The 21,618-nt window shown below is 39.5% G+C and overlaps 1 protein-coding gene across 1 annotated transcript in view; it reads left to right on the forward strand.

The window, feature by feature from the left end:
- Nucleotides 1-21,411, forward strand: part of CSNK1G1 (casein kinase 1 gamma 1) — a 141,267-nt gene extending 119,856 nt beyond the window's left edge. The window contains 3 exon segments of the mRNA NM_001038146.2: nucleotides 513-617; nucleotides 20,864-20,918; nucleotides 21,167-21,411. Coding sequence (NP_001033235.1) covers nucleotides 513-617; nucleotides 20,864-20,918; nucleotides 21,167-21,324 — 318 coding nt within the window. The 3' untranslated portion in view covers nucleotides 21,325-21,411.
- The last annotated feature ends 207 nt before the right edge of the window (nucleotides 21,412-21,618 follow it).

Raw genomic sequence — 21,618 nt, forward strand, 5'->3', positions numbered from 1 at the left:
GTGCTGCAAGGACTTAGTTGCCCCACCGCATGCGGGATCTTAGTTCCCAGACTGGGGATTGAGCCCGTGTCCCCTGAATTGACAAGCAGATTCTTAAGCACCAGACAAGTCCCAAGTCAGTTTTTAAGAAGAAATTTAGTTTGAATGATCCAGGAGCTGGTACTCCATAAACTGTTAAGGTACCTGACTTCTGTTGGACTGGAGCCCAATGCCTGAGGAAACTTCTGAATTTGCTCTTATAGTCTACGGTCCAAGGACTTGAGGGAATGCTAACAGTTGTCATTGTGGGATGTTCTTATTCTTTTCAAAGACGGGCTCCTCTCCAATGAACTGTTGAGGACCAAACTGTCTCCCTTTTGTAGATAAGCAAACTGAGAAGGCAAGGTTTGAAACTGGCCTTCGTGTAATGATAATAGTAATAATAATGACTACTTTTCTGTTAGAGTGATGCTGTCCTTTGCAGAGTATTTGGACCTATTCTCCCCAATTGACTTTTTGTTGCATTTTTCCAGCCCACTCCAGTAGGGTCAGTTCATGTAGATTCTGGTGCATCTGCCATAACTCGAGAAAGCCACACACACAGGGATCGACCATCACAACAGCCTCTACGAAATCAGGTATGTCTTGGGCCTTTATTATTTCAGAAATCCCACTTCTTCATGACTAATATTAGAACCCAAATTCATTAGCTTCTCTGCTTAAGTGTATGTACTAAAATGAAAGACAGAGGGCTTTGTTACTCACAGTTGTGGTGCAGCACTCTAGCATCCCTCAGGGTTGTGTAAGGCCACTGAGATGTGGCCAGATGTCTTACCTGAAGCATCCACACTAGAGAAGCTGGACCTGTCAGGATCTGTTGGCTGAAAGGGACAGTTTGCCACAGTTCCAAAGACACTGGATGGATAGGCAGGTAACCCATCTTGGGTCTCACCTGTAGTCCAGTGTGGAGCTCTCACCCCAGCTGGTTTTTCCTTGGTGATTAAGAAGGGTGGGTAATTTGGACTTCCAGCTGATGTAGGTATGAACTGGCACCTCTACCCCACCTCTGACCTTGTGTCCAGGTTAATTTTATAGCCTGCCAGGATTTGGGCCTGTAGTAAAGACACAACTTTGCTTTAGACCATTCCAGAGAAGGCAGCGTCATCTGTCCTTCAGTGTTCATGGTTTGGGAAATTAGTGGTTAAATGAGAGGTTTCTCTTAACCTAAAGACAGAGGAGGCAAACCACCAAAAAAAAAAAAAAAATCAAATTTGACAGCATTAAAGAAAGGGATGACTGATTGGGAAGTAAATATGATAAATCCTTATGACATATATATTGTTAAGAGAAAAATCAGTACCTCAGTAAATAAAGAAGCACTGAATAATAAACAGATACACACACATAATCATTATCACCTATCAAATTAGCTTGTTTACCTTTATCCCTGACTTCACTGTTTTATATTTACAGACATTTTTACAATAAAATGCAAAAGTCACTTCTCTCACAGATGTACCTGTGAAAGTATGGAGGTTAAAAATAGTGTGTAGACTCCAGGTGCCCCCTCCAAAACAAAACAAAAACAAAAAAAGTACTATATTGAGGTATATACACATGCACATACATACATATATACAGTGGATACGTACACAGATACAGATAGGCTCACCACTAAGTACATACTTTTGGCAAAATGTGTGGCGTTTTGGGGTAAGAAAAAACATAGAAAGGAAAGAATTCTACGTATTGGTGGATTAAGGAGAGAGTAGGTTGGCAAAAAAGATGAGATTTAGCGAACTGTGCCTACCAGTTGGGTCTAGAGTTACAGACTTTAATCAGGGTACTTGGCTAGTGGTTCTGTTTGACTAACTTGTGATCTGACAGCAGAGTACTGTTGACTTCTGCAGTTCTCCCCTACTGCTCTTTTTGAAAATATTGAACTTTCCTGGTGATCCACTGGTTGAGACTCTGAGCTCCCAATGCAGGGGGCACAGGTTCAGTCCCTGCTCAGGGAACTAGGATCCCACATGTTGCCCAGTATAGCCAAAAAAGCTTTTTTTTTAAAACAATAATAATAAAAATTAAAGCGTGTAGAGTGCACAGTTCAACTGACATTCTTACACGTTGCTCTTGACTTTGCAAATTGTTACAAATTCCCTAGAAAGTAATTTGATAAAGTTATAAACCTCTCTGAAAGAATAATTTTACTTCTTAGACTCAATTATAATAAAACGATTCAAGATAAACTGCCACAATGCCATTTCTAGCAGAGTTTTAGAAATGATCCACATATCCAATTATAAGAGAATGGTTACAGATCTGCTCAAATCTTTTATCAAATAAACTGGGTTGTAATAAGATGAATTATAATGTATTTATTCAGTGGAATATTGTCTAGCCACTTAAAAAAATATTTAGGAAAACTTGTAGCAACCTGAAAAGGTTTTATGGTTGTATAGTAAAGAAATCACAGTACAAAATTAGAAATACCTCATGATTCCCTTTAGGGGAAAAGAAAATGAGGAAGTCAGTTGGAGGCTGCTGCTGTTGCTAAGTTGCTTCAGTCGTGTCCGACTCTGTGTGACCCCATAGATGGCAGCCCACCAGGCTCCTCCGTCCCTGGGATTCTCCAGGCAAGAATACTGGAGTGGGCTGCCATTTCCTTCTCCAATGCATGGATGCATGCTGAGTCTAGTCGTGTCCGACTCTGTGCGACCCTATGGACAGAAGCCCACAAGGCTCCTCTGTCCACAGGATTCTCTAGGCAAGAATACTGGAGTGGGTTGCCAGTTCCTTCTCCACAGTTGGAGGAGATAATACCAAAATATTAAGAGGCTTATGGTTGGAAGTCATAGTACTGTGGGTAATATTTTTCCAAACTATACTATAATGAAATTATGTTACCTTATAATGAAAAATACATTTAAATGGTAAAGGTATGAAAGAAATTTAAAAATGTTAAATAGTCAGTGAAGGCATAACATATCTGCCTGCTTGTGTTTTTAGAATATTTGAAAACTAAAATATGTATTTCTTTTAGTTCCCCTTGTCATTTCTGCTTCAGTGAATTCATAATTAACGCTGCTCTTTTAAATGAATTTTAAAGGTATAGGTAAAAGAGATGGTTGAAAACCTACATTGCCAGGATGGAATATGAGGTCATACCTCGTGTCTGAGTAAAAAGTACAGTGAATTTCAATGTACTTTTAAGTGAAAGGTCATTAAACCAGAATATGTAATTCAGAGATGTCATGTACGATGCAGGAACCTTCCTTTTGTAGAGTTGAGTCTTGAATGCTTGCGTGATTTTTTTTTTTTCTTTTAGGGTTTTTCATATCCATGGCTGCTAAGAAATGTCCCACATCAGTGCACGTTTTGTACGTCCTTTCCAGCAGAATTCTGAATTCTTGCTGGGTAGGATTCCCTCTGCACTGTGCACTGTGGGTAAATGGATTCCTAGTGTCTGTTCAGCCTTTACACTGTGTCTTAGTGTGTGGTCTCATTGCTTTTGTTCCATCTTTTGGGCTGTTTCCTTATGCCTTTTTTCTTTTTTTTTTAAGACTAATTCTTTTCAAGTTTTGAAATCACCAAAAGAAGAAAGTAAAATCTCTCCTTGAGAGAGATTGAAGGTATTTACTTTAGGTACAGCTAACCTTTTTAAAGCAATTTTAACTTAGTAATCTAACAGAAGACTTTCTATGAAAAAGTATGTCCTGGAGATACCAAAATATGTAGGGAGTCCTTGTCCTAGTGGAACTGACAAGCAGATAAGCCAAGTAGCCAGATGTCTTGTAACACAAGGCAAAATGAATGATTTATCTCCAGGGATTGGAAGAAGGAGACTTTTCGTCTGGTCTGAGCATGACAAAGAATTTGATGAAAGAAGCTGCACTTGAAAGGCTCTTGAAAGAAAGAACTGGGTGGAAATGAAAGAGGCATTCCAAGCAAAAAGGAAATATGAGCAACAATGAATTATCTGGTTCCATTTTGCTAAAATATATTCTGTGAATAAAGGAGACAAGGCTAGGAAAATAGATTGGAGCCTTTGGATAAATGTCCTGAAATATGGGACTGCTGAAGAGTTAGTATTTAATTTCAGTAGAGAATAGGTACTAGAGGGTTTCAAACTGAAGAGTGATTAGAGCAAAACTTTGCTTTAGAAACCTTTGACTTGTAAGGTGATAATAACCTAGCAGCCAGTATGGAGACCAGTGAAGACAGTAAATTCCCTTGAGAGGTAACGGTGGACTGTAGTGGTGAAAAGTGAAATACAATTGAAAAATAACGCAGGGAAATAATCTGTCAGAATTAGGAGCTCACATGTCGGGCAGGGTTGAGGGAGAAGGGTGAGTCAGAGCTGGTGCTGTGCTTTCCAGCTGAAGGTGGATGGCAGGCAGAGAGGACGGCTCTCAGAAGAAAACCTGAGTGATCTTTGGAGATGACTTTGATGGTAATTTGATGGTAATGCCTGAAGAGCCTGCTTATTCTGAATAAATCTGCCCATCAATTGTGTGGTAGGGGAGTGAGCCTGGGATTAGCAGTCTTTGTTTAGTTATCTACTTTGAGTAGAAGAAGAAGGATGATAAGCTCAGAACTTGCTTTTAGCTTATCCCGAGACTTAGGCTATAGGACATTTAAGATTTGGGGGGCCTCAGCTTCCACAAATGGTGAGTCTTGTAAGGACAAAGATTTTTGTTGTTTTGTTCACTACTATATCCCTAACACCTGAAAGAATGTCTGGAACAGTAGGCAGTCAAGAAATAATTATTTGAATGATAAATGAAATTTAATCTGTCAGATGAGAAGTTTAGATGAAATCATATGTTTGTTTAAAATATAGATTTTTATTTACCCTTCGAAGAAAAAGAAATTTTAAACTTTTTTTTCTTCTTTTTTCTGTTTCCACCAGGAGTCATTCTGCCTTGTTTGGCAGTCAGAGTAGGGCTAGATTGTGTGCTCAAGGGGAAAGGTTTAAAGAAACACGTCACCGACTTCCATCTTCCATAGTGATCTAATGGTTAAGAATTCACCTGCCAATGTAGGGAACACAGTTTTGATCCCTGGTCTGGGAAGATTCCACATGCCGTGGAGCAGCTAAGCCCAGGCGCCCCAATTCCTGAAGCCTGTATACCTGGAGCCCTCGTTCCACAATAAGAGAAGCAACCATAGTGAGAAGCCCACACACCGTGACAAAGCGTAGCCCCTCCTGCTACCACAGAGAGGTATCCCCCTGTCTGCCACAACTAGAGAAAGCCCAGGCACAGCAACGAAGACCCAGCCGTAAATAAACAAATAAATGTTTCTGAAAAACCAAAAAGGCACAACAGGCTTTTGCTGCAAACCAAGTTCAGGATAATGTATTAGTTCTCCTCCATCACATTGGGAATTTTTTAGAGAAATTTTGCTTTGCTGGTCTATAATGTAGTTATATTGAATTGAATTGAATACTGTTTGGTTCCTAGATGCAGTAATAGATCCTAACCATGATGGCCAAAGAACTGCATTTAAACTCATCTGAATTGGATCTGTATTTTAAAACTATCTTAATACTAGATGCTTAAGAACAATTTCTTTGAACGTTAACTTACCCAGCTAGAGAATTGTAATTAAATCATGAGTTTGGGTAGAATAAATATTTCTAAAAGCTAAATCCATTCAAAAGGGTCCCAACGGGTTAGTCATTTCTGTAACTTTACCCTGGGTATTTGTCCTTCGTCAGTTCTAAAGTCAGTCAGTTTTGCCATGACTCAGGTTCCTCTTAAAGAACTCAGTATTACCATTCATTAGGAAGACAGTGAAAACTTTTAATAGTTCTGCCTGTTTCTACCTGACAAAGCTTCCCTTGGATTGGCTGATGAAATTCAATCAGGAAGTAAGTCCTGCCAGTATCCAGACAGCTTCTCCTAATGTGCAGTGTGTGGTACTGTTGAAGGTTTTATGCAGTGTGTTTGTTCGACGTGCTAAATATAGCATATTGCATTGACTGGCATGTGCGTGCAGCAGCACACATCCTTTCAGAGCTTTTAGCTTGTGACTGTCCTTACATAGGTAGATGCTACACAAATATATACTTCCGTGGTTCAGCAGTTTTGATAGTTTCCTTTTCCTCCCATAGATCCCTTTTATTTGGTAGATTTTCTGTAGGCATTTGAAGAAGGACTCCTTGGGCTAAAAGGTTAGGAAGAACAGATCTGTTACAGAAGAACTATACAAAAAAGATCTTCATGACCCAGATAATCACGATGGTGTGATCACCCACCTAGAGCCAGACATCCTGGAATGCAAAGTCAAGTGGGCCTTAGGAAACATCACTACGAACAAAGCTAGTGGAGGTGATGGAATTCCAGTTGAGCTATTTCAGATCCTGAAAGATGATGTTGTGAAAGTGCTGCACTCAATGTGCCAGCAAATTTGGAAAACTCAGCAGTGGCCACAGGACTAGAAAAGGTCAGTTTTCATTCCAATCCCAAAGAAAGGCAATGCCAAGGAATGTTCAAACTACAGCATAATTGCATTCATCTCACACGCTAGCAAAGTAATGCTCAAAATTCTCCAAGCCAGGCTTCAGCAATACGTAGACCGTGAACTTCCAGATGTTCAAGCTGGATTTTCTAGAAAAAGCAGAGGAGCCAGAGATCAAATTCCCAGCATCCATTGGATCATCAAAAAAGCAAGAGGGTTCCAGAAAAACATCTACTTCTGCTTTATTGACTGTGGATCACAACAAACTGTGGAAAATTCTTAAAGAGATGGGATTACCAGACCACCTGACCTGCCTCCTGAGAACTCTGTATGCAGGTCACAAAGTAACAGTTAGAACCGTACAAGGAACAACAGACTGGTTCCAGATTGGGACAGGAGTACATCAAGGCTGTATATTGTCACCCTGCTTATTTAACTTATATGCAGAGTACATCGTGCGAATGCCGGGCTGGATGAAGCACATGCTGAGGTCAATATTGCCAAGAGAAATATCAGTAACCTCAGATATGCAGATGATACCACCCTTATGGCAGAAAGTGAAGAAGAACTAAAGAGCCTCTTGATAAAAGTCAAAGAGGAGAGTGAAAAAGTTGGTTTAAAACTCAACATTCAGAAAACTAAGATCATGGCATCTGGTCCCATCACTTCCTGGCAAATATATGGGAAAACAATGGAAACGTTGAGAGACTATTTTGGGGGGCCCCAAGATCACTGCAGATGTGACTCCAGTCATAAAATTAAAAGACACTTGCTCCTTGGAAGGAAAGCTATGACCAACCTAGACAGCATATTCAAAAGCAGAGACATTACTTTGCCAACAAAGGTCTGTCTAGTCAAGGCTATGGTTTTTCCAGTGGTCATGTATTGATGTGAGAGTTGGTCTATAAAGAAAACTGAGCACTGAAGCATTGATGCCTTTGAACTGTGGTGTTAGAGAAGACTCTTGAGAGTCCCTTGGACTTCAAGGAAATCCAACCATTCTATCCTAAGGGAAATCAGTCCTGAATATTCATTGGAAGGACTAATGCTGAAGCTGAAACTCCAATACTTTGGGCACCTAATGCGAAGAGCTGACTCGTATCAGTCCATGGGGTTGCAAAGAGTCAGACACGACTGAGTGACTGAACTGAACTAAACTGAAGAGTCATGTTGACTGCCGAGAATTACTAAATTCTGCTAGACACAGTGTCCTACCCCTGATGATACTGAATGCTCAAATACTACTTACTCATTTTTATAGGAGCAGCATAAGTTTAAGGGAGAGAAAGTCATATCGAATTCTGAAGAAGATATGCCCCAATAAAAGTGTAATTTGGATTTGTTCTGTTTGTGACTGGACTCCAAGGCATTTGACTTAAGGAATATATAGCCTTAGAAAAATACACCATGGTTTAGTGCTGTGGTGCTTAATGAATGAAGCTTCTCATAAGCTTAGCTTTTCCAAAGGGGAGGTTAGGCTGGATTGCTAAGTAGGTGGTCAGAGATCTTCATAAAATGAATTCCTTTAAGTCCAGTAGCCTTAAAAAAAAAAAAGCAGCAGCTGTTAAATTCTCAGTTCCTTTCCTTTCACAGAGTACTGCCTGGTTTTCAGTGAGGTTCAGCGTTTCCTAGTTTAAGGGGCAGATGTGTTTGTGCAGAGATCTCTTGCCTGCTTCTGACCATGTGCGTTTTCCTGACTGGCTGCCTGTTGTCCAGCAGGAGCTCAGGTGTGGAGACTGTGCTCTTGCCCTGCCTGCTTCCATCACAGAGCTCAGTGCAGAATGAGCCATCCCTCCTCATTGCTGGGACCTAAACTCCAAGGGGGTATTGCAAGAAACAAGTGCACAACTGAAATAGTCTTTTTCTCAGCTTCTCCCCTTCAGTGACATGGTCTGTGTGCTCACCTCTGATCGCTCTTTTTCTCTTTTAATAGGGTCATACTGGAGTAGTTATCTATTTATTTGCAGCTGTGCCGGGTAGTTGTTGCTGCTCTAGTTGCAGCATGTAGGCTTCTCCCTGTGGAGGCTTCTCTCGTTGCACAGAGCCTGCAGGCTTAATTGCGGCCCAGGGCCTGGTTGCCCCTCGGCGTGTGGGATCTTAGTTCTCAGACCAGGGATCAAACCCATGTCCCTTGCATTGGCAGGCGGATTCTTTTTGTTTTTGTTGTTTTTAATGTTACTTATTTATGTTTATACTTCATTTAACTTTGTTTTTGGTTGTGGTGGGTCTTCATCGTCTGTAGTTGCAGTGCGTGGACTTCTCATTGCGGTGGCTTGCCTTGCTGTGGAGCACAGGCTCTCTAGGCACACAGGCTTCAGTCGTTGTAGTGCTTGAGCTCCGTGGTTGTGGCTCACAGGCCAAGAGTGTGCAGGCTTCAGTAGCTGTAACTCGCAGACTCCAGAGCCTGGGCTCAGGAGTGTGGCACACAGGCTTAGTTACTCTGCAGCATGTGGAATCTTCCCAGGCCAGGGATCAAACCTTTGTCCCCTGCACTGGCAGGTGGGTTCTTAACCACTGGACCACCAGGGAAGTCCAGCAGGTAGATTCTTAATCCACTAGACCACCAAGGAAGTCCCTCACCTCCACTCTTAATTCTCTATTACATACTAAGCTTTCTTCTGTCTGTATGTGTTGTTCAGGACTGTGTATGTCAGTATACACCCTGTGTTCTGAGGCATCTCCTTGTAGGAGGGTGACTCTGCAGTAATCCTACCTAGATAAATCATCATTCCATACAGAAGGTATATTATGCCATTTTGAGCAAGAATAAAACAAGATGTGAGTAGAGAATTTCAAACCTTTAAGGATAGTTTTTGTGATCTTTTTTTTTCCCCAGAACTTCACAGAATCGATACCGCTGTCTCTATGGGCCTATATAGTATTGGGCTTGGAAATAATCCCCTCCAGATTGTTATCAGTAATGTTCTGATATCTCTGATATTTGATCAAGTTTGTAGAAATCAGGAACTCACTATTGGTACAGCTGACAGGTTGCCTGTAAAAATCCCTGTCTGGCATAGGAAAATTGGTTCTGTTTCATGAGCTTTATAATATAGTATATTTAACATGCTGCATTAAAATATTGAAAGTGTGGTAAAACAGAATGTAATCTAGTGTATTCATTACTAACCTTTTGGTACTATTTAATCTCTATTTTTGTTAATTACAGTTGAAGACTGTGATTATATAATGAAGTCTAGAAGATTGACATGGGAGGCAACTTTTGAAAGTATTTTAGGAGTCATAAAGTAAAATGGATGAGATCCATTTTATAGATGGAATCAAAATTAATTTTTCAGAATAACTATATAAGAAAAAATAAGATTTGGTGGTTTGTTCGCTACAACAGGAGGCATATTTACCTGCCTTCTGCTTTAGAAAAATTGCCTTATCACCAAAAGAAATTTGAGATAATTAAAGCCGTAGACAGAGGTGGTTATCTGAGGTGTTCTCAGACTCTACTTTCTTGCCCTCCTATCAGTATCGTTCTTCCCACTGTCTGTCCATGAATCCCTCCCAAGTAGTTGTTTGAAGATGTTCACTTCCTCTGCCCTAGCAAAGGGGTGGTTTCAGCTTTTTACACTAGGCTTACATGTTTTCCGTAAACTGTTTTTTGTAGCTTTGCTTTTGATTTATGCTCTGCTCGGTTGCTGTTTTTTGTTTGTTTCTATGTTCACCTACTACATAGTGAACCAAGCATTTCCACGCAGGTAATACAGTCCCAGATGAAGAGTTTAAAGCATTACCCCAAGGAATTCCCACTACTAGAGATTCCTGCTGGTGCCTTGGGGACTTACACACTCTGTGTGGACCCTTGTCTTTGAAATAATGCAGAGAGATTGGTTTTGTTGAATGACTCTTCTGATTGCTTTTTATTTTTTTTTTAAACTTCCTTATGCATTTAGTTTATTTTTTAAACAGCAATTTGTGCTGTATTTAAGTCATTTACATATGTGTGTGTTACCTGCTAAATTAAGAATCTTTGAATGTCAAGAAGCGGACATTATTCAAGTCTCTATATTACCCAGAGTACCTCCCAGTTCAGTTCAGTTAACTTCAGTAGCTTAGTCATGTCTGACTCTTTGTGACCCCATGGACTGCAGGACGCCAGGCTTCCCTGTCCATCACCAATTCCCAGAGCTTGTTCAAACTCATGTCCTTCGAGTCAGTGATGCCATCCAATTATCTCATCCTCTGACATCCCCTTCTCTTCCTGCCTTCAGTTTTTCCCAGCATCAGGGTCTTTTCCAAGGAGTCAGTTCTTTGCATCAGATAGCGAAAGTATTGGAGCTTCAGCTTCAGCATTAGTCCTTCCAATGAATATTCAGGACTGATTTCCTGTAAGATTGACTGGTTTGATCTCCTTGCAGTCAAGGGACTCTCAAGAGTCTTCTCCAACACCACAGTTCAAAAGCATCAATTCTTTGGCGCTCAGCCTTCTTTATGGTCCAGCCCTCACATCCATACGTGACTACTGGAAAAACCATAGCTATGACTAGTTGGACCTTTGTTGGCAAAGTAATGTCTGTGCTTTTTAGTATGTTGTTTAGGTTGGTCATGGCTTTTCTTCCAAGGAGCAAACGTCTTATAATTTCATGGCTGCAGTCACCATTTGTAGTAATTTTGGAGACCAAGAAAATAAAGTCTGTCACTGTTTGCATTGTTTCCCTGTCTATTTGCCATAAAGTGATAGGACCGGATGCCATGATCTTAGTTTTCTGAATGTTGAGTTTTAAGCCAGCTTTTTCACTCCTCTTTCACTTTCATCAAGAGTTTCCCCAGTTTCTTTTTGCTTTCTGCCATAAGGGTGGTGTCACCTGCATGTGGTGGTGGTGGTGGTGGTTTAGTCGCTAAGTCGTGTCTGACTGTTGAGACCCCGTGGACTGTAGCCTGCCAGGCCCTCTTGTCCATGGGATTCTCCAGGCAAGAATACTGGAGTGGGTTGCCACTTCCTTCTCCACTGATTGCTTTTTAGATAGACATGTTCGTGAGTGATTTTTACCGATGAAGCGTTTACATGGTGACCTCCACTGGTTTGCTTGATATTTAACTGGCTCCTGTGCTGATTACTCCTGTCATAACTCCTGTGTACAGCATCGCCTAGAGTACCTCTCAAGGACAGGTAGACTAGCAGAATTCTGTCAAGGTTGACATTCTTTGGTTTCATTTAGCTTCTAGGCACTCAGTTGCTTTCTAAAACTGGCAGATGAATCCTTCTAGATACCAGCTAGATACCTATCTAGAATCAGCTTCTAGATACCAGTCTAAGCCCTTATATTCTAGAAAAGAATAGCCATAGAGTTTAGCATTATGGTGAAAGTAGTTCCCAGAGTAATAAACCAACAACCCTGAGTTCAGACCTCTCTCTTGGTTTTGCTGCTTTCAGTGGATACAGCAGGCATCAGAGGGCAGTGGGATAGTACCATGTATTCTTCACTTGTCGCAGTGGAAGCATTAATAAAGCAATATCAAATGCCAGCATTATTTTCTCTCTTCAGAAGACAAATAGAACATTGCTTTGAGGATGGAGTATAACTTTAAGGCCTTTGAAAAAATGTCGTGCTATTTTCATTTAGACAAAAATCTTAATTATTCCAACAAGTTACCTGTTTAGCTAGAATGAATATAAGCAAGTATATATCCCTGGGAATCAGATGGGTAGCATCAAATCAGACTTCTGATATGTATTTCAGGAAAAACAGAATTAATGGCTGATCCAGCTGCCTGAGGTTTTGTTAAGCTTAAAAGAATGAGTGTTTTCTATATGTTTCATCTGCCCTAAAAACAAATGCAAAACAGACTTTTCATGAGAGAAGTATTGCACTGAACATGTATCATAGAACTCAAAACAGCCATGAATGACTTAAAAATGTCTGGATGTTTTCTAAGCATTTAAATTTTTTGAGAACAAACAACTCTATATAGTAGTTTAGAAGCTTAAATAATCTACTTAAATATAAGAAAATTTATGAAGTCCTAGAGAGAACTGAAGAGACTAACACTAATAGATATTTAGTTATAGATATTATATATATAGATATATATATAGATAGATATTTATAATATTAGAACAACAGATATTGTCTCAAATCTCCAGTAGTGGAATAAATTAGATTAAGCACTCCTAGGTTATAGATATTGGTTTATAACATAATTATGATTATGTTATAAACCACAGTCTTATTTTGGTGAAATGAAACATCTGAACCTCTCTTGGCAGGAGAGAGTAGGGAGATATTTGGGGTAGCTTTGATTCTCTCAAATATGATTGGCAGAATAAAACTAAACTTTTCTCTTGTTAGAGTATATAGCAAGCAAGTTAATACAAGCTGCCTTCTTATAGAGGAATATCAGAAAACATGGCCAGCATCTTTTATAGTGCTGTTACCCATGTGACTTCATACTCCATTAGTTAAGAAGATGAGTAAGTTGCAGCTGGTATATGATGCTTTTTTGGGGGGGAGGGGGTGGGCAAAGCCTTTTTGTGATTTGTAGATGAGCTTAAAACTACTCTTTTGTCAATGAGTTCCAGAAGGGGGTGAGTGAAATGGAACCTCAAACTACTACTATTTCAGTCTCCCCACACCCAACATTTTTTTTTTTAACGAATACAGCATTTATAGCTATATTTCTAATATTTATAGCATGCTTACTGGTTTTCATGCAGAGCAACAGTATCACGTCCCAACCCCTGCTGCTGTTAATATCAGCAGCAATTAAAATTTGATTTACTAATCCCTCATTGCTGCCTCTCCAACACCTCATTTTTCATTTTTGTCGAGCCTTAGGACTGTTGCAGCTGAGCACCATAATGTTAACACCTCCTCAGCCATCTGGTACAGGGGAAGAGGCACCTAAACAGATTCTTAAGAACAGATATGACATATGAGCAAGATTAGAATAGTGTGAGATCTAAAAAACAGGTAAAGAAGGAATGAAAAGAGCCTGACTGGCAGCAAAGTTTGAAAGCAGAACCCAACGAGATTTTGAATCAAAAGCCCTCGTTTTGCTGGGAAAAGATCTGCCTTTTGTTTTTAGAAGAAAATAGTTTATGTAGTCTTATCTAAACTTTTTCTAATTCCAGACTGGAGACTGATAACTAGAGGAATCTGAGGAACATTGTAGCCTTATTTTCCCTCATCTTTTCATATTCTTGACCTCTGAACCTACTTTTGAAGAGAGACTTGGCTCATCCTTTTAGAGAAGAAAGCATATTCCCGCTACTGCTCATTTTATATTAGTTGAAGGTCTTCTGGAAGTTTGAGAGTAGTGGGCTCCCTATTCAAGGAAAAGACTTACTGTCTTAATTCCTAGCACTTGGAATTTTCTGTATTGACTACTACCTATTTAGGTAGATCTTTAATCAGTGAAATGATTTAAGTATGATTATTCCTTTGTGCAGCAATCCAACTTTGTAAGTTTGGTCTGTTTAGTGGCTATTGAAATTTTACTAATACGGAAACTAAAAGATAATTCCAGCTTTTGATGGATTTTCTTTTTTAACCTCCTCTTGTGGTGATTATTGTTTTTCTGTGTCTCGGCAAGGTTGATATGTTAGAGACAGTTATGTGTTGACTTGTTAGGCTGAAATAAATATAGCCAAGCTTTTTCTCAGTGCTTTGCAGCAGTTGTTAGTTCAAAATCCAAAACAAAAACAAAACCCGAAGGGACAGTAATGTACTTGATTTTGTAATTGCTTGCTGTTGCTTCACCTTTCCTTCCATATCTTGCTCTCATGCTTCCTAATGCCTGAGCAGACTGCATCGTCAGAGCGCCGAGGAGAGTGGGAAATCCAGCCGAGCCGGCAGACCAATACCTCGTACCTGACGTCTCACTTGGCCGCAGACCGCCATGGGGGATCAGTGCAGGTACTGACTGCCTTCCTTGCCTTCTCTTGGCCCTCCCAGCTTGGCTGGTGGAATGTTGGCTTGCTTCTGAAACTCAGGTTCCTTTAGAATGGAGTCTCACAGTAAGGTTGAGCTGCTCTTATGGTTTACTGCATATCTCTGTGCTGATTTTCTACTGAGGTGCCTTGTAAGAATCACATTTGAGATGATTTCTGGTTGTTGTAATTGGCTAAGAAATATGTATATGATTTCTGACACTAATTTCTGGTGAAATGAATCCTTCAACCTTGATCCACTCATGATAGACGATAAAATAAAGTCAAGGTAGAGGTCTGTTAGTGTCAGGTGTGGGAACTATAAAGATCTGAGCCATTTAAAATAAGTATTTTGAGGATAGAGGACTGCGTATGTAGCCCATCCTATGATTATATGTGCCGTAGCACATAAAGACAAATTGTTTATTGGACTCACTCAGCTATTTATGACTGGGAACTCAAGGAGTTGAGCTATATTCTTTTTTCCCTTCCTCGAATAATTATTTCTGATTTCCTTTGGACTATTTTGAATCTTTATTATCTCTCATACTTAAGAACATCTTGTGTCTCTTTTCACACATGTCACTATTTTAATAATCTTAACCTGATTGTTTTTCTCATACTGGTAAGTGATGGCACCAATTGGGGCACACAGGTGAACCCAGAGCTACCAAATATAAATTCTTATTCTTAAAAAGGGATAGGTAAGCCTTTTGCATAAAAAAATGCATCTTCATAGGCTGATTATTTAAGATACATCTGTACATGGACTGACTTACTGAAGATCGTGTTATTCAAAGGACAGCTCTGATGTGTAAACCAAAAATGTTCTCTTAGGAGCATCTAGGTAAAAATGATGGATTGAAGACAACCCCATCTGAAATAACACTAAAAGAATGATAAGGAGGTTTTTTTTAAGGCATAAATCCATATAAGAATGGAGAAAACAGACAAGGAGGCAACAGCAATCAAACATCAGAAGCTGGATAGCAGATGGGCAATTATTAAATGACTTAGGAGTCCCAAGAAAATAAAAGTCTGAACCAATACAAGAAAAAGCTGAGAGACTGTTTACATGGGGAGTCCCCAAAAAGCTCAGAAAGTGTGGAGAGGCATGTGCTAAAATGAAGAACATTGGTTTAAAGTCTGTTTAAGAAGCCAGAGATCCCTACTTGTCCTCTACAGCAAAGACCAAAGGTTATTCTTTGGAGAGGGCAAAAAAAATGGTCCCTGGGGCTTCCCTGGTGGTCCAGTGGTTAAGACTTTGCACTTCCAATGCATGGAGTACACGTTCTATCTTCTATCCCTGGTCAGGGAACTAATATCCCACATGCCATGCAGCATGGCCCCCCCGCAAAAAAAAAGATGGTCTCTGGATTAGGAGATACAAGGCACATTTGAGGGTGGAATACCATACTGGAAAGGGGGAGATTAAATGAATGTGTGCATACTGACTGCCTGCTTTCCCATTTAGTACTTAAGAATGCAGACAGTCAGGTGTGTACCTTAAAGGTACGAGCTTGAGTCAGCTCTGGGGGATCTAACCACCCCCAGAGAAAACATCTGAGCCTACTGACAATAGGGTTTCCCTAATGAATTGGACATCCACATCATTCTGCTATGAGATCATCTTAGAAATCCCATCTCTGTACTCACAGTGCCAGTTTACTTTCTCCCACTTTTAAATAAGAGCAAACATTCAGGGATTATCAGACTTCTGAAGAAAACTCTTAAAAAGAGACCAAAAAGAGCAAAACAGCAACAGAAAAATACTTTGTTATTAAAAACTTTGTTGAAGATATTGCTACTGTGAGCAAAGACAGGATGCTACATTTAAAAGGAATATTCTAAGAGCAAACAAACCAAAAAAAAAGAGAGCTTTTGGAAATTAAAAACATAATAAACAAAAAATTAAAACTCAATTATCCTTCAATTAAAAAATAAATACATTAAAAAAAATTAAAACGCAATAGTTGGGAATTCCCTGGCTGTCCAGAGGTTAAGACTCTGCGCTTCAGGGAGCATGGGTTCGATCGCTGGTTGGGGAACTAAGATCCCACCTGCCAAGTGGTGTGGCCCAGAAACAAAAAGCTCAGAACTTTGGAAGATAAAGTTGTGAGGAAGTCTCCCAGAAAGTCAAGCAAAGAAAACGAGATAAAAATAGTAGGAAACAACATAAGATTTAAGAAGAGACCAGAAGGTCCAATTTCTAAATAATGGGAGTTCCAGAGAGCAGAGAAAGTGGAGGGGCAGAACTCATGGACAAAATCATTTCGCACATATCAGAGACTTGTTTCCAGGTCAGAAGGCCCACCGAGTGCCCAGCTTAAATGGATGGTGAAATCACATCAAAGTATATCATTGTGAAATTTCAAACACTGAGGACAAAGAGCAAATCCTTCAAGCTTCCAGAAAAAGAACAGTCACGTGCAAATAAAGGACCAGGACTTAGTATAGCCTCAGGTTTCTGAACGGCAGTGCTGGAAGCTAGAAGGCAATGAGCAGTCCCTTCAAAGCTGAGAAAAAGTGATTTCCTACCTAGAATTCTGTACTTCTGCAAACTGTCAATTCTGGTTGGAATATGTAATAAAGACATTTTCAAAAATCTGTGGTTCCAGTAATTTTACTTCTCATGCACCCTTGTGAAGCTGTAGGAGGATGTGTGCTATGAAAATGAGTGAATCAACCAAGAAAGAGTAAACATGGGATCCAGGAAACGAGATCCAACTCAGGAAAACAGCAGTGTAAAGACAGGCGGTCCCAGGCTGCCATCTGTCTTCCAGTAGAAGAGGGCAGCCTGTCCTAAACAGAGCTGGCCAGGAGGCCTGGAGAGCAGTTTTATCAGTTAACTCAATGGCAAATAAAAAATCATGCAGGGAAGAAAAGATAACTATGGTACACTCCATGATACAGCTGTAAATAGCCTTTAATTGTTGTAAACACTAAGAATTGATTTAGTAATTACTGTATAAACTTTAATGGGGGAATAAAAAGATAAAAAAGGTGAATACACTGCCTAAAAATAACAAATCAAGATGCATGTTATTCAGAGATATGGAAGCGAAAAAGGAATCAGCTATAAAGGAAAGGGAAATGGTGGAGTGGAGGAAAGAGATTATTGTTTTTCACAAGTATCCGAGTATAAATATTTGATTCTTTACCCAATGTGCTTGTATAACTAATAAAAATAAAACCTAACAATTTAAAAATATATATGTAAATATGTATACACACATGTATCAGTTTCTGAGTATCTCATTTGCAAAAATTTGTAAGTTTAATAATAGCCAATTCATCTAGTGTTGTTGAAACGTGAGTTTCAACTATTATGGAGGTAATTTGGCAATACCTGTTAAAATCTTAAATATGTACCACTTTTGATCCAGTGAATCCAGTTTCAGATAAATAGTCCTCAAAAAAGTACAGGGAAAAAAAATGTACAAATAGTAAAGATACATATTTTAGAACAATGCTGTTAAGAGATTTAATTTTTTGTATGAGATGTAATTTAAAATTGTCTAATAATCACTTGTTAAAAAATAAAAAGAAGCAGGTGAAACTAACCTTAATAATAAGTCTTTGAAACCTAGTTTGTATTTTACACTTACTGAATATCTGAGTTTAACATTAACTAAACAAATATAATACTTCCATACTATGGAGAGACAGATCTCTGGATGTCGTGGAAAATGGCCAAAATATATTGTGGAAAAAGCATCCCATCCAACAGTATGTAAAATTTGGCTTCCCTCTTAGCTCAGTTAGTAAAGAATCTCCCTGCAATGCAGGAGACCCTGGTTCAATTCCTGGGTTAGAAAGATCTGCTGGAGAAGGGATTGGCTACCCACTCCAGTATTTTTGGGCTTCCCATGTGGCTCAGCTGGTAAAGAATCCACCTGCAATGCAAGAGACCTGGTTTCAATCCCTGGGTTGGGAAGATCCCCTGGAGAAGGGAAAGGCTACCCACTCCATTATTCTGGCCTGGAGAATTCCATGGACTGTATAGTCCATGGGGTCGCAAAGAGGCGTGGACAGGGCTGAGCGGCTTTCACTCTCTTACTTGTACTTCTGTCCAAAAAAATGGGTCTAAAATTGTTTGAATTAAAATATATAGGAGATATAAGGGCATACGACTTAAGAACGACATTTAACATTTAGCTAATATACACTTTGCTCAAATCTTTATAGTTATTTACAACTCTTACTAAGATCAGTGTTATTCCAGTTTTATAGATAGGGAAACTAAAGCAGAGAATTCCAAAATGTATTAGTTTTGAATTATCAAATGTATTAGGATTGAAATGTTGGTTATCAGCTAAAGTACTGCTTCCTTTGGTATACAACTCTTGATTTTTCTTCATGGTAACAACTGAAAAGCAGGGCTTATAACTCAGATCTCTCAGACTCTTAAAAGGGATGCTACCAGTATGAAGGGCTAAAGTTCAAAACAGTACTTCACACTAGTCTCTTTCATGGATAAGTCTGTATTAATTACTTTGGTCTTAAACGGGATATAGCCAGAGAAATGTGAGATTAATATTATTAATAGTGATTACAGCAAAATAAACTGCCAGTGTTCGAGGTATACAAATAAAGCCTACTTTTAAATTAGGTTATTCTAAAATAATCAATGGAAAAGTATAAATGATAGTTTCAAATACCTAATGATTTGTTACATCCTTAGAGTTCTTCACAGTTTTTCAGATTGCTTTCCTAACTATCATTATGTTTAACTGCCATAGTAATTATGAGGTTAATAGAACCAAGGTGGTTATTGGCCTAGTCTTACAGAAATAGAAACCAGGGCTCACAGAGAATGCTGACAGTCGAGAATCCAGCTCTTTGGTCACCTCCACCGGGTGTTTGTTCCACCGCACACCTAGGCAACAGTCCCGTGGTTTGACAAACTGTACCTCCAACCTGAAATAATTACGTGTATGCTCTAGAGGTCCAGATTCGTCGCCCTTGATTCCCAAGTATATTTTAGACGCAGTTAAGTTTAAGGTTAGACAGTTGATGGTAGAGTTATCATTTGTGCCTGATTTGTTTGAGGATGCAGACAAGATGTCTAGTCTGTAAAATGGGGCACCCAAGGACATTGCTTGTGGGCCAAGAGGCAGCATAGGAAGGAGAAATTAGAGAGTATGAGATGTGAAATGCTGTGAGCAAGTGCCGTGGCCCAGCGTCACCAGGTAGTTCATAGGGTGGTGCCGACTGTCGCTTCTTTATGTCAGTAGAGGCCAAGATGTTTTGTTTAACATCTTATCTAGTTCCTGAATTGTTTATTGAAAAACACGGTGTGATCTCTCCTTGTGCCTACCAGAAGCATATGTAGGCTGAGGAAATTACCAGGACAACAGTGGCAGGACTGCAGTTCTCCAGGCGACAAACCTTCTCTCCTCAGCTTTTCATTTTTGTTGAAACTTTCCATTTTCCCCAACTTTTCATTAGGAAATTTTAAAATCTATGGCAGAGTTGAAGGGGAGATGCAGTGAGCCTCTGTGTATCCTTAACTAGATTAGCAAATGATTGATTTTTGCCGTATTTTCTTTAACTCAGGAGGGGGGTGTTTTTAAAGTATTTGTAAGTACATTTCAACCCAAAATACTTCAGCCTGCATCTCCTTAGAATGAAGCCATTCTCTCATGCAACCAACATGGCCACTGTCATATATAAGAAAATTAATAATTCCATAATAGCTCATATACAGTCATATCACATTTCCCCCAATTGTCTCCAGAATTTATTTCGTAGTGTTCTGGATCTGATTAGGGTTCATGCATTGCATTTGGTTGTTATGCCTCTTCAGTCTCTTAATTTCTTTTAATCTATAAAGATCACCTCTGTGTTAAAAAAAAAAAAAAGATTTTTAGACATATCTTTTTTGAAGAGAATTTAGACTTGTCTTATAGAATGTCCTGCACTTTGGATTTTCTTATTTTTTTCCATCATACTTAAGATTCAGATAATTTTTTTTTTTCAAGTATACTATATAGATAATACTATGTAGTATTCATTATATCATATCAGGAGATAAATCAGGTTAGGTGGTTTCATTGATCAGAGATGCTAAATTTGGTTACTAGTGAATTTGGGGTCTCCCATGGGTAAGTCCCGGTTTAATTTCGTATGTTTCCTTGACTAACTGTACACCATTGTTAAGAATTTTTTAAAGCTTATATTGATGTAGTTAGTAAGAATAATAAATACTTCTAATTTATAAATAATGGTGGGCAAAGACTGCTGGTAAGTTGTAGTCACCTGTCTGCCCTTTCCTTTTTGAATAAATACCTCAAAGATTCCTTAGACTAAACATTTCCCTCCACCTTCCTTTTTATAAGTGTGCAGGAAATTTTTAGATTACTCCCTCCCAGCTCTAGAGGGAGATAAAAGTAAACATTTATGGAGGGAGAATAACAGTACTGTGAATGTTTATTGAGCCATTATCATGTACCATGAGACTGGGCTAAGCACTTTCTGTGGATTGTCTGCACAGTAACCCAATTAGGTAAGCAGCATTGTTTCCCCATTTTACAGATTAGGAAGCTCAGGCACAGAAAGAGTGAGGATCTTGCCCAAGGACCCACAGCAAGTAAGTGGTGGAGCTAGGGTTAAAACCCAGGGCTGAGTAAGTCTAGAGCCCATTTCTTACCTACCGTGCTGTGCTGTCTCCATTATAGTGCACCGGGTATTGTACCAGACGTGGTTTCATGCATTTTCTTGTATAATTCTCACATCAGTCTATAAGCAACAGTCTCATATAGATGAAAAGTTACTTACCCAGGGGCGTATGATATCTGAACCATTTATCCTATTTTGTGGTTCTCTCCCATGTTTCAGCCAAGACCTTTAACAGCAGAGTGGTTTGTCCAGCGGGGTCCCTTTTCCCACTTCCCAGCACCCACATAAGCAGGAATCATGTGCTGGAAATGAAACCAGGTGACAGAAGCAGCTGCACAAGCAAGAGAAGCCTGATCGGTTCCACATTAACCAGATGACAGGAGTGAGAGCCTTCAGTTACAGTTCGGGGACCGTCAGTGAGAAATGGGATGACGCTGAACCTGAAATAAAGGTTGTTGACATAAGACCGGTCCTCCAAGGGAAAGTGTTCCTTACTGTCTGCCCTCTCACACAGGGAGGATGCGGCAGTCTTGTTTGAGTAACTTCAAACCGAAGGTCCAAAGCTGTGAAGAAATTTCTCAAGGAAAGTGTGACTGCTTATAGTTTTCGATGCTTACTATTGATTTCCTCTTTAGATTTTTTTTAACATCATCACTGAGTCTGTATATAAT

Source organism: Bos taurus, chromosome 10 (assembly GCF_002263795.3).
Source record: "Bos taurus isolate L1 Dominette 01449 registration number 42190680 breed Hereford chromosome 10, ARS-UCD2.0, whole genome shotgun sequence".
Classification (NCBI taxonomy): Eukaryota; Metazoa; Chordata; class Mammalia; order Artiodactyla; family Bovidae; genus Bos; species Bos taurus.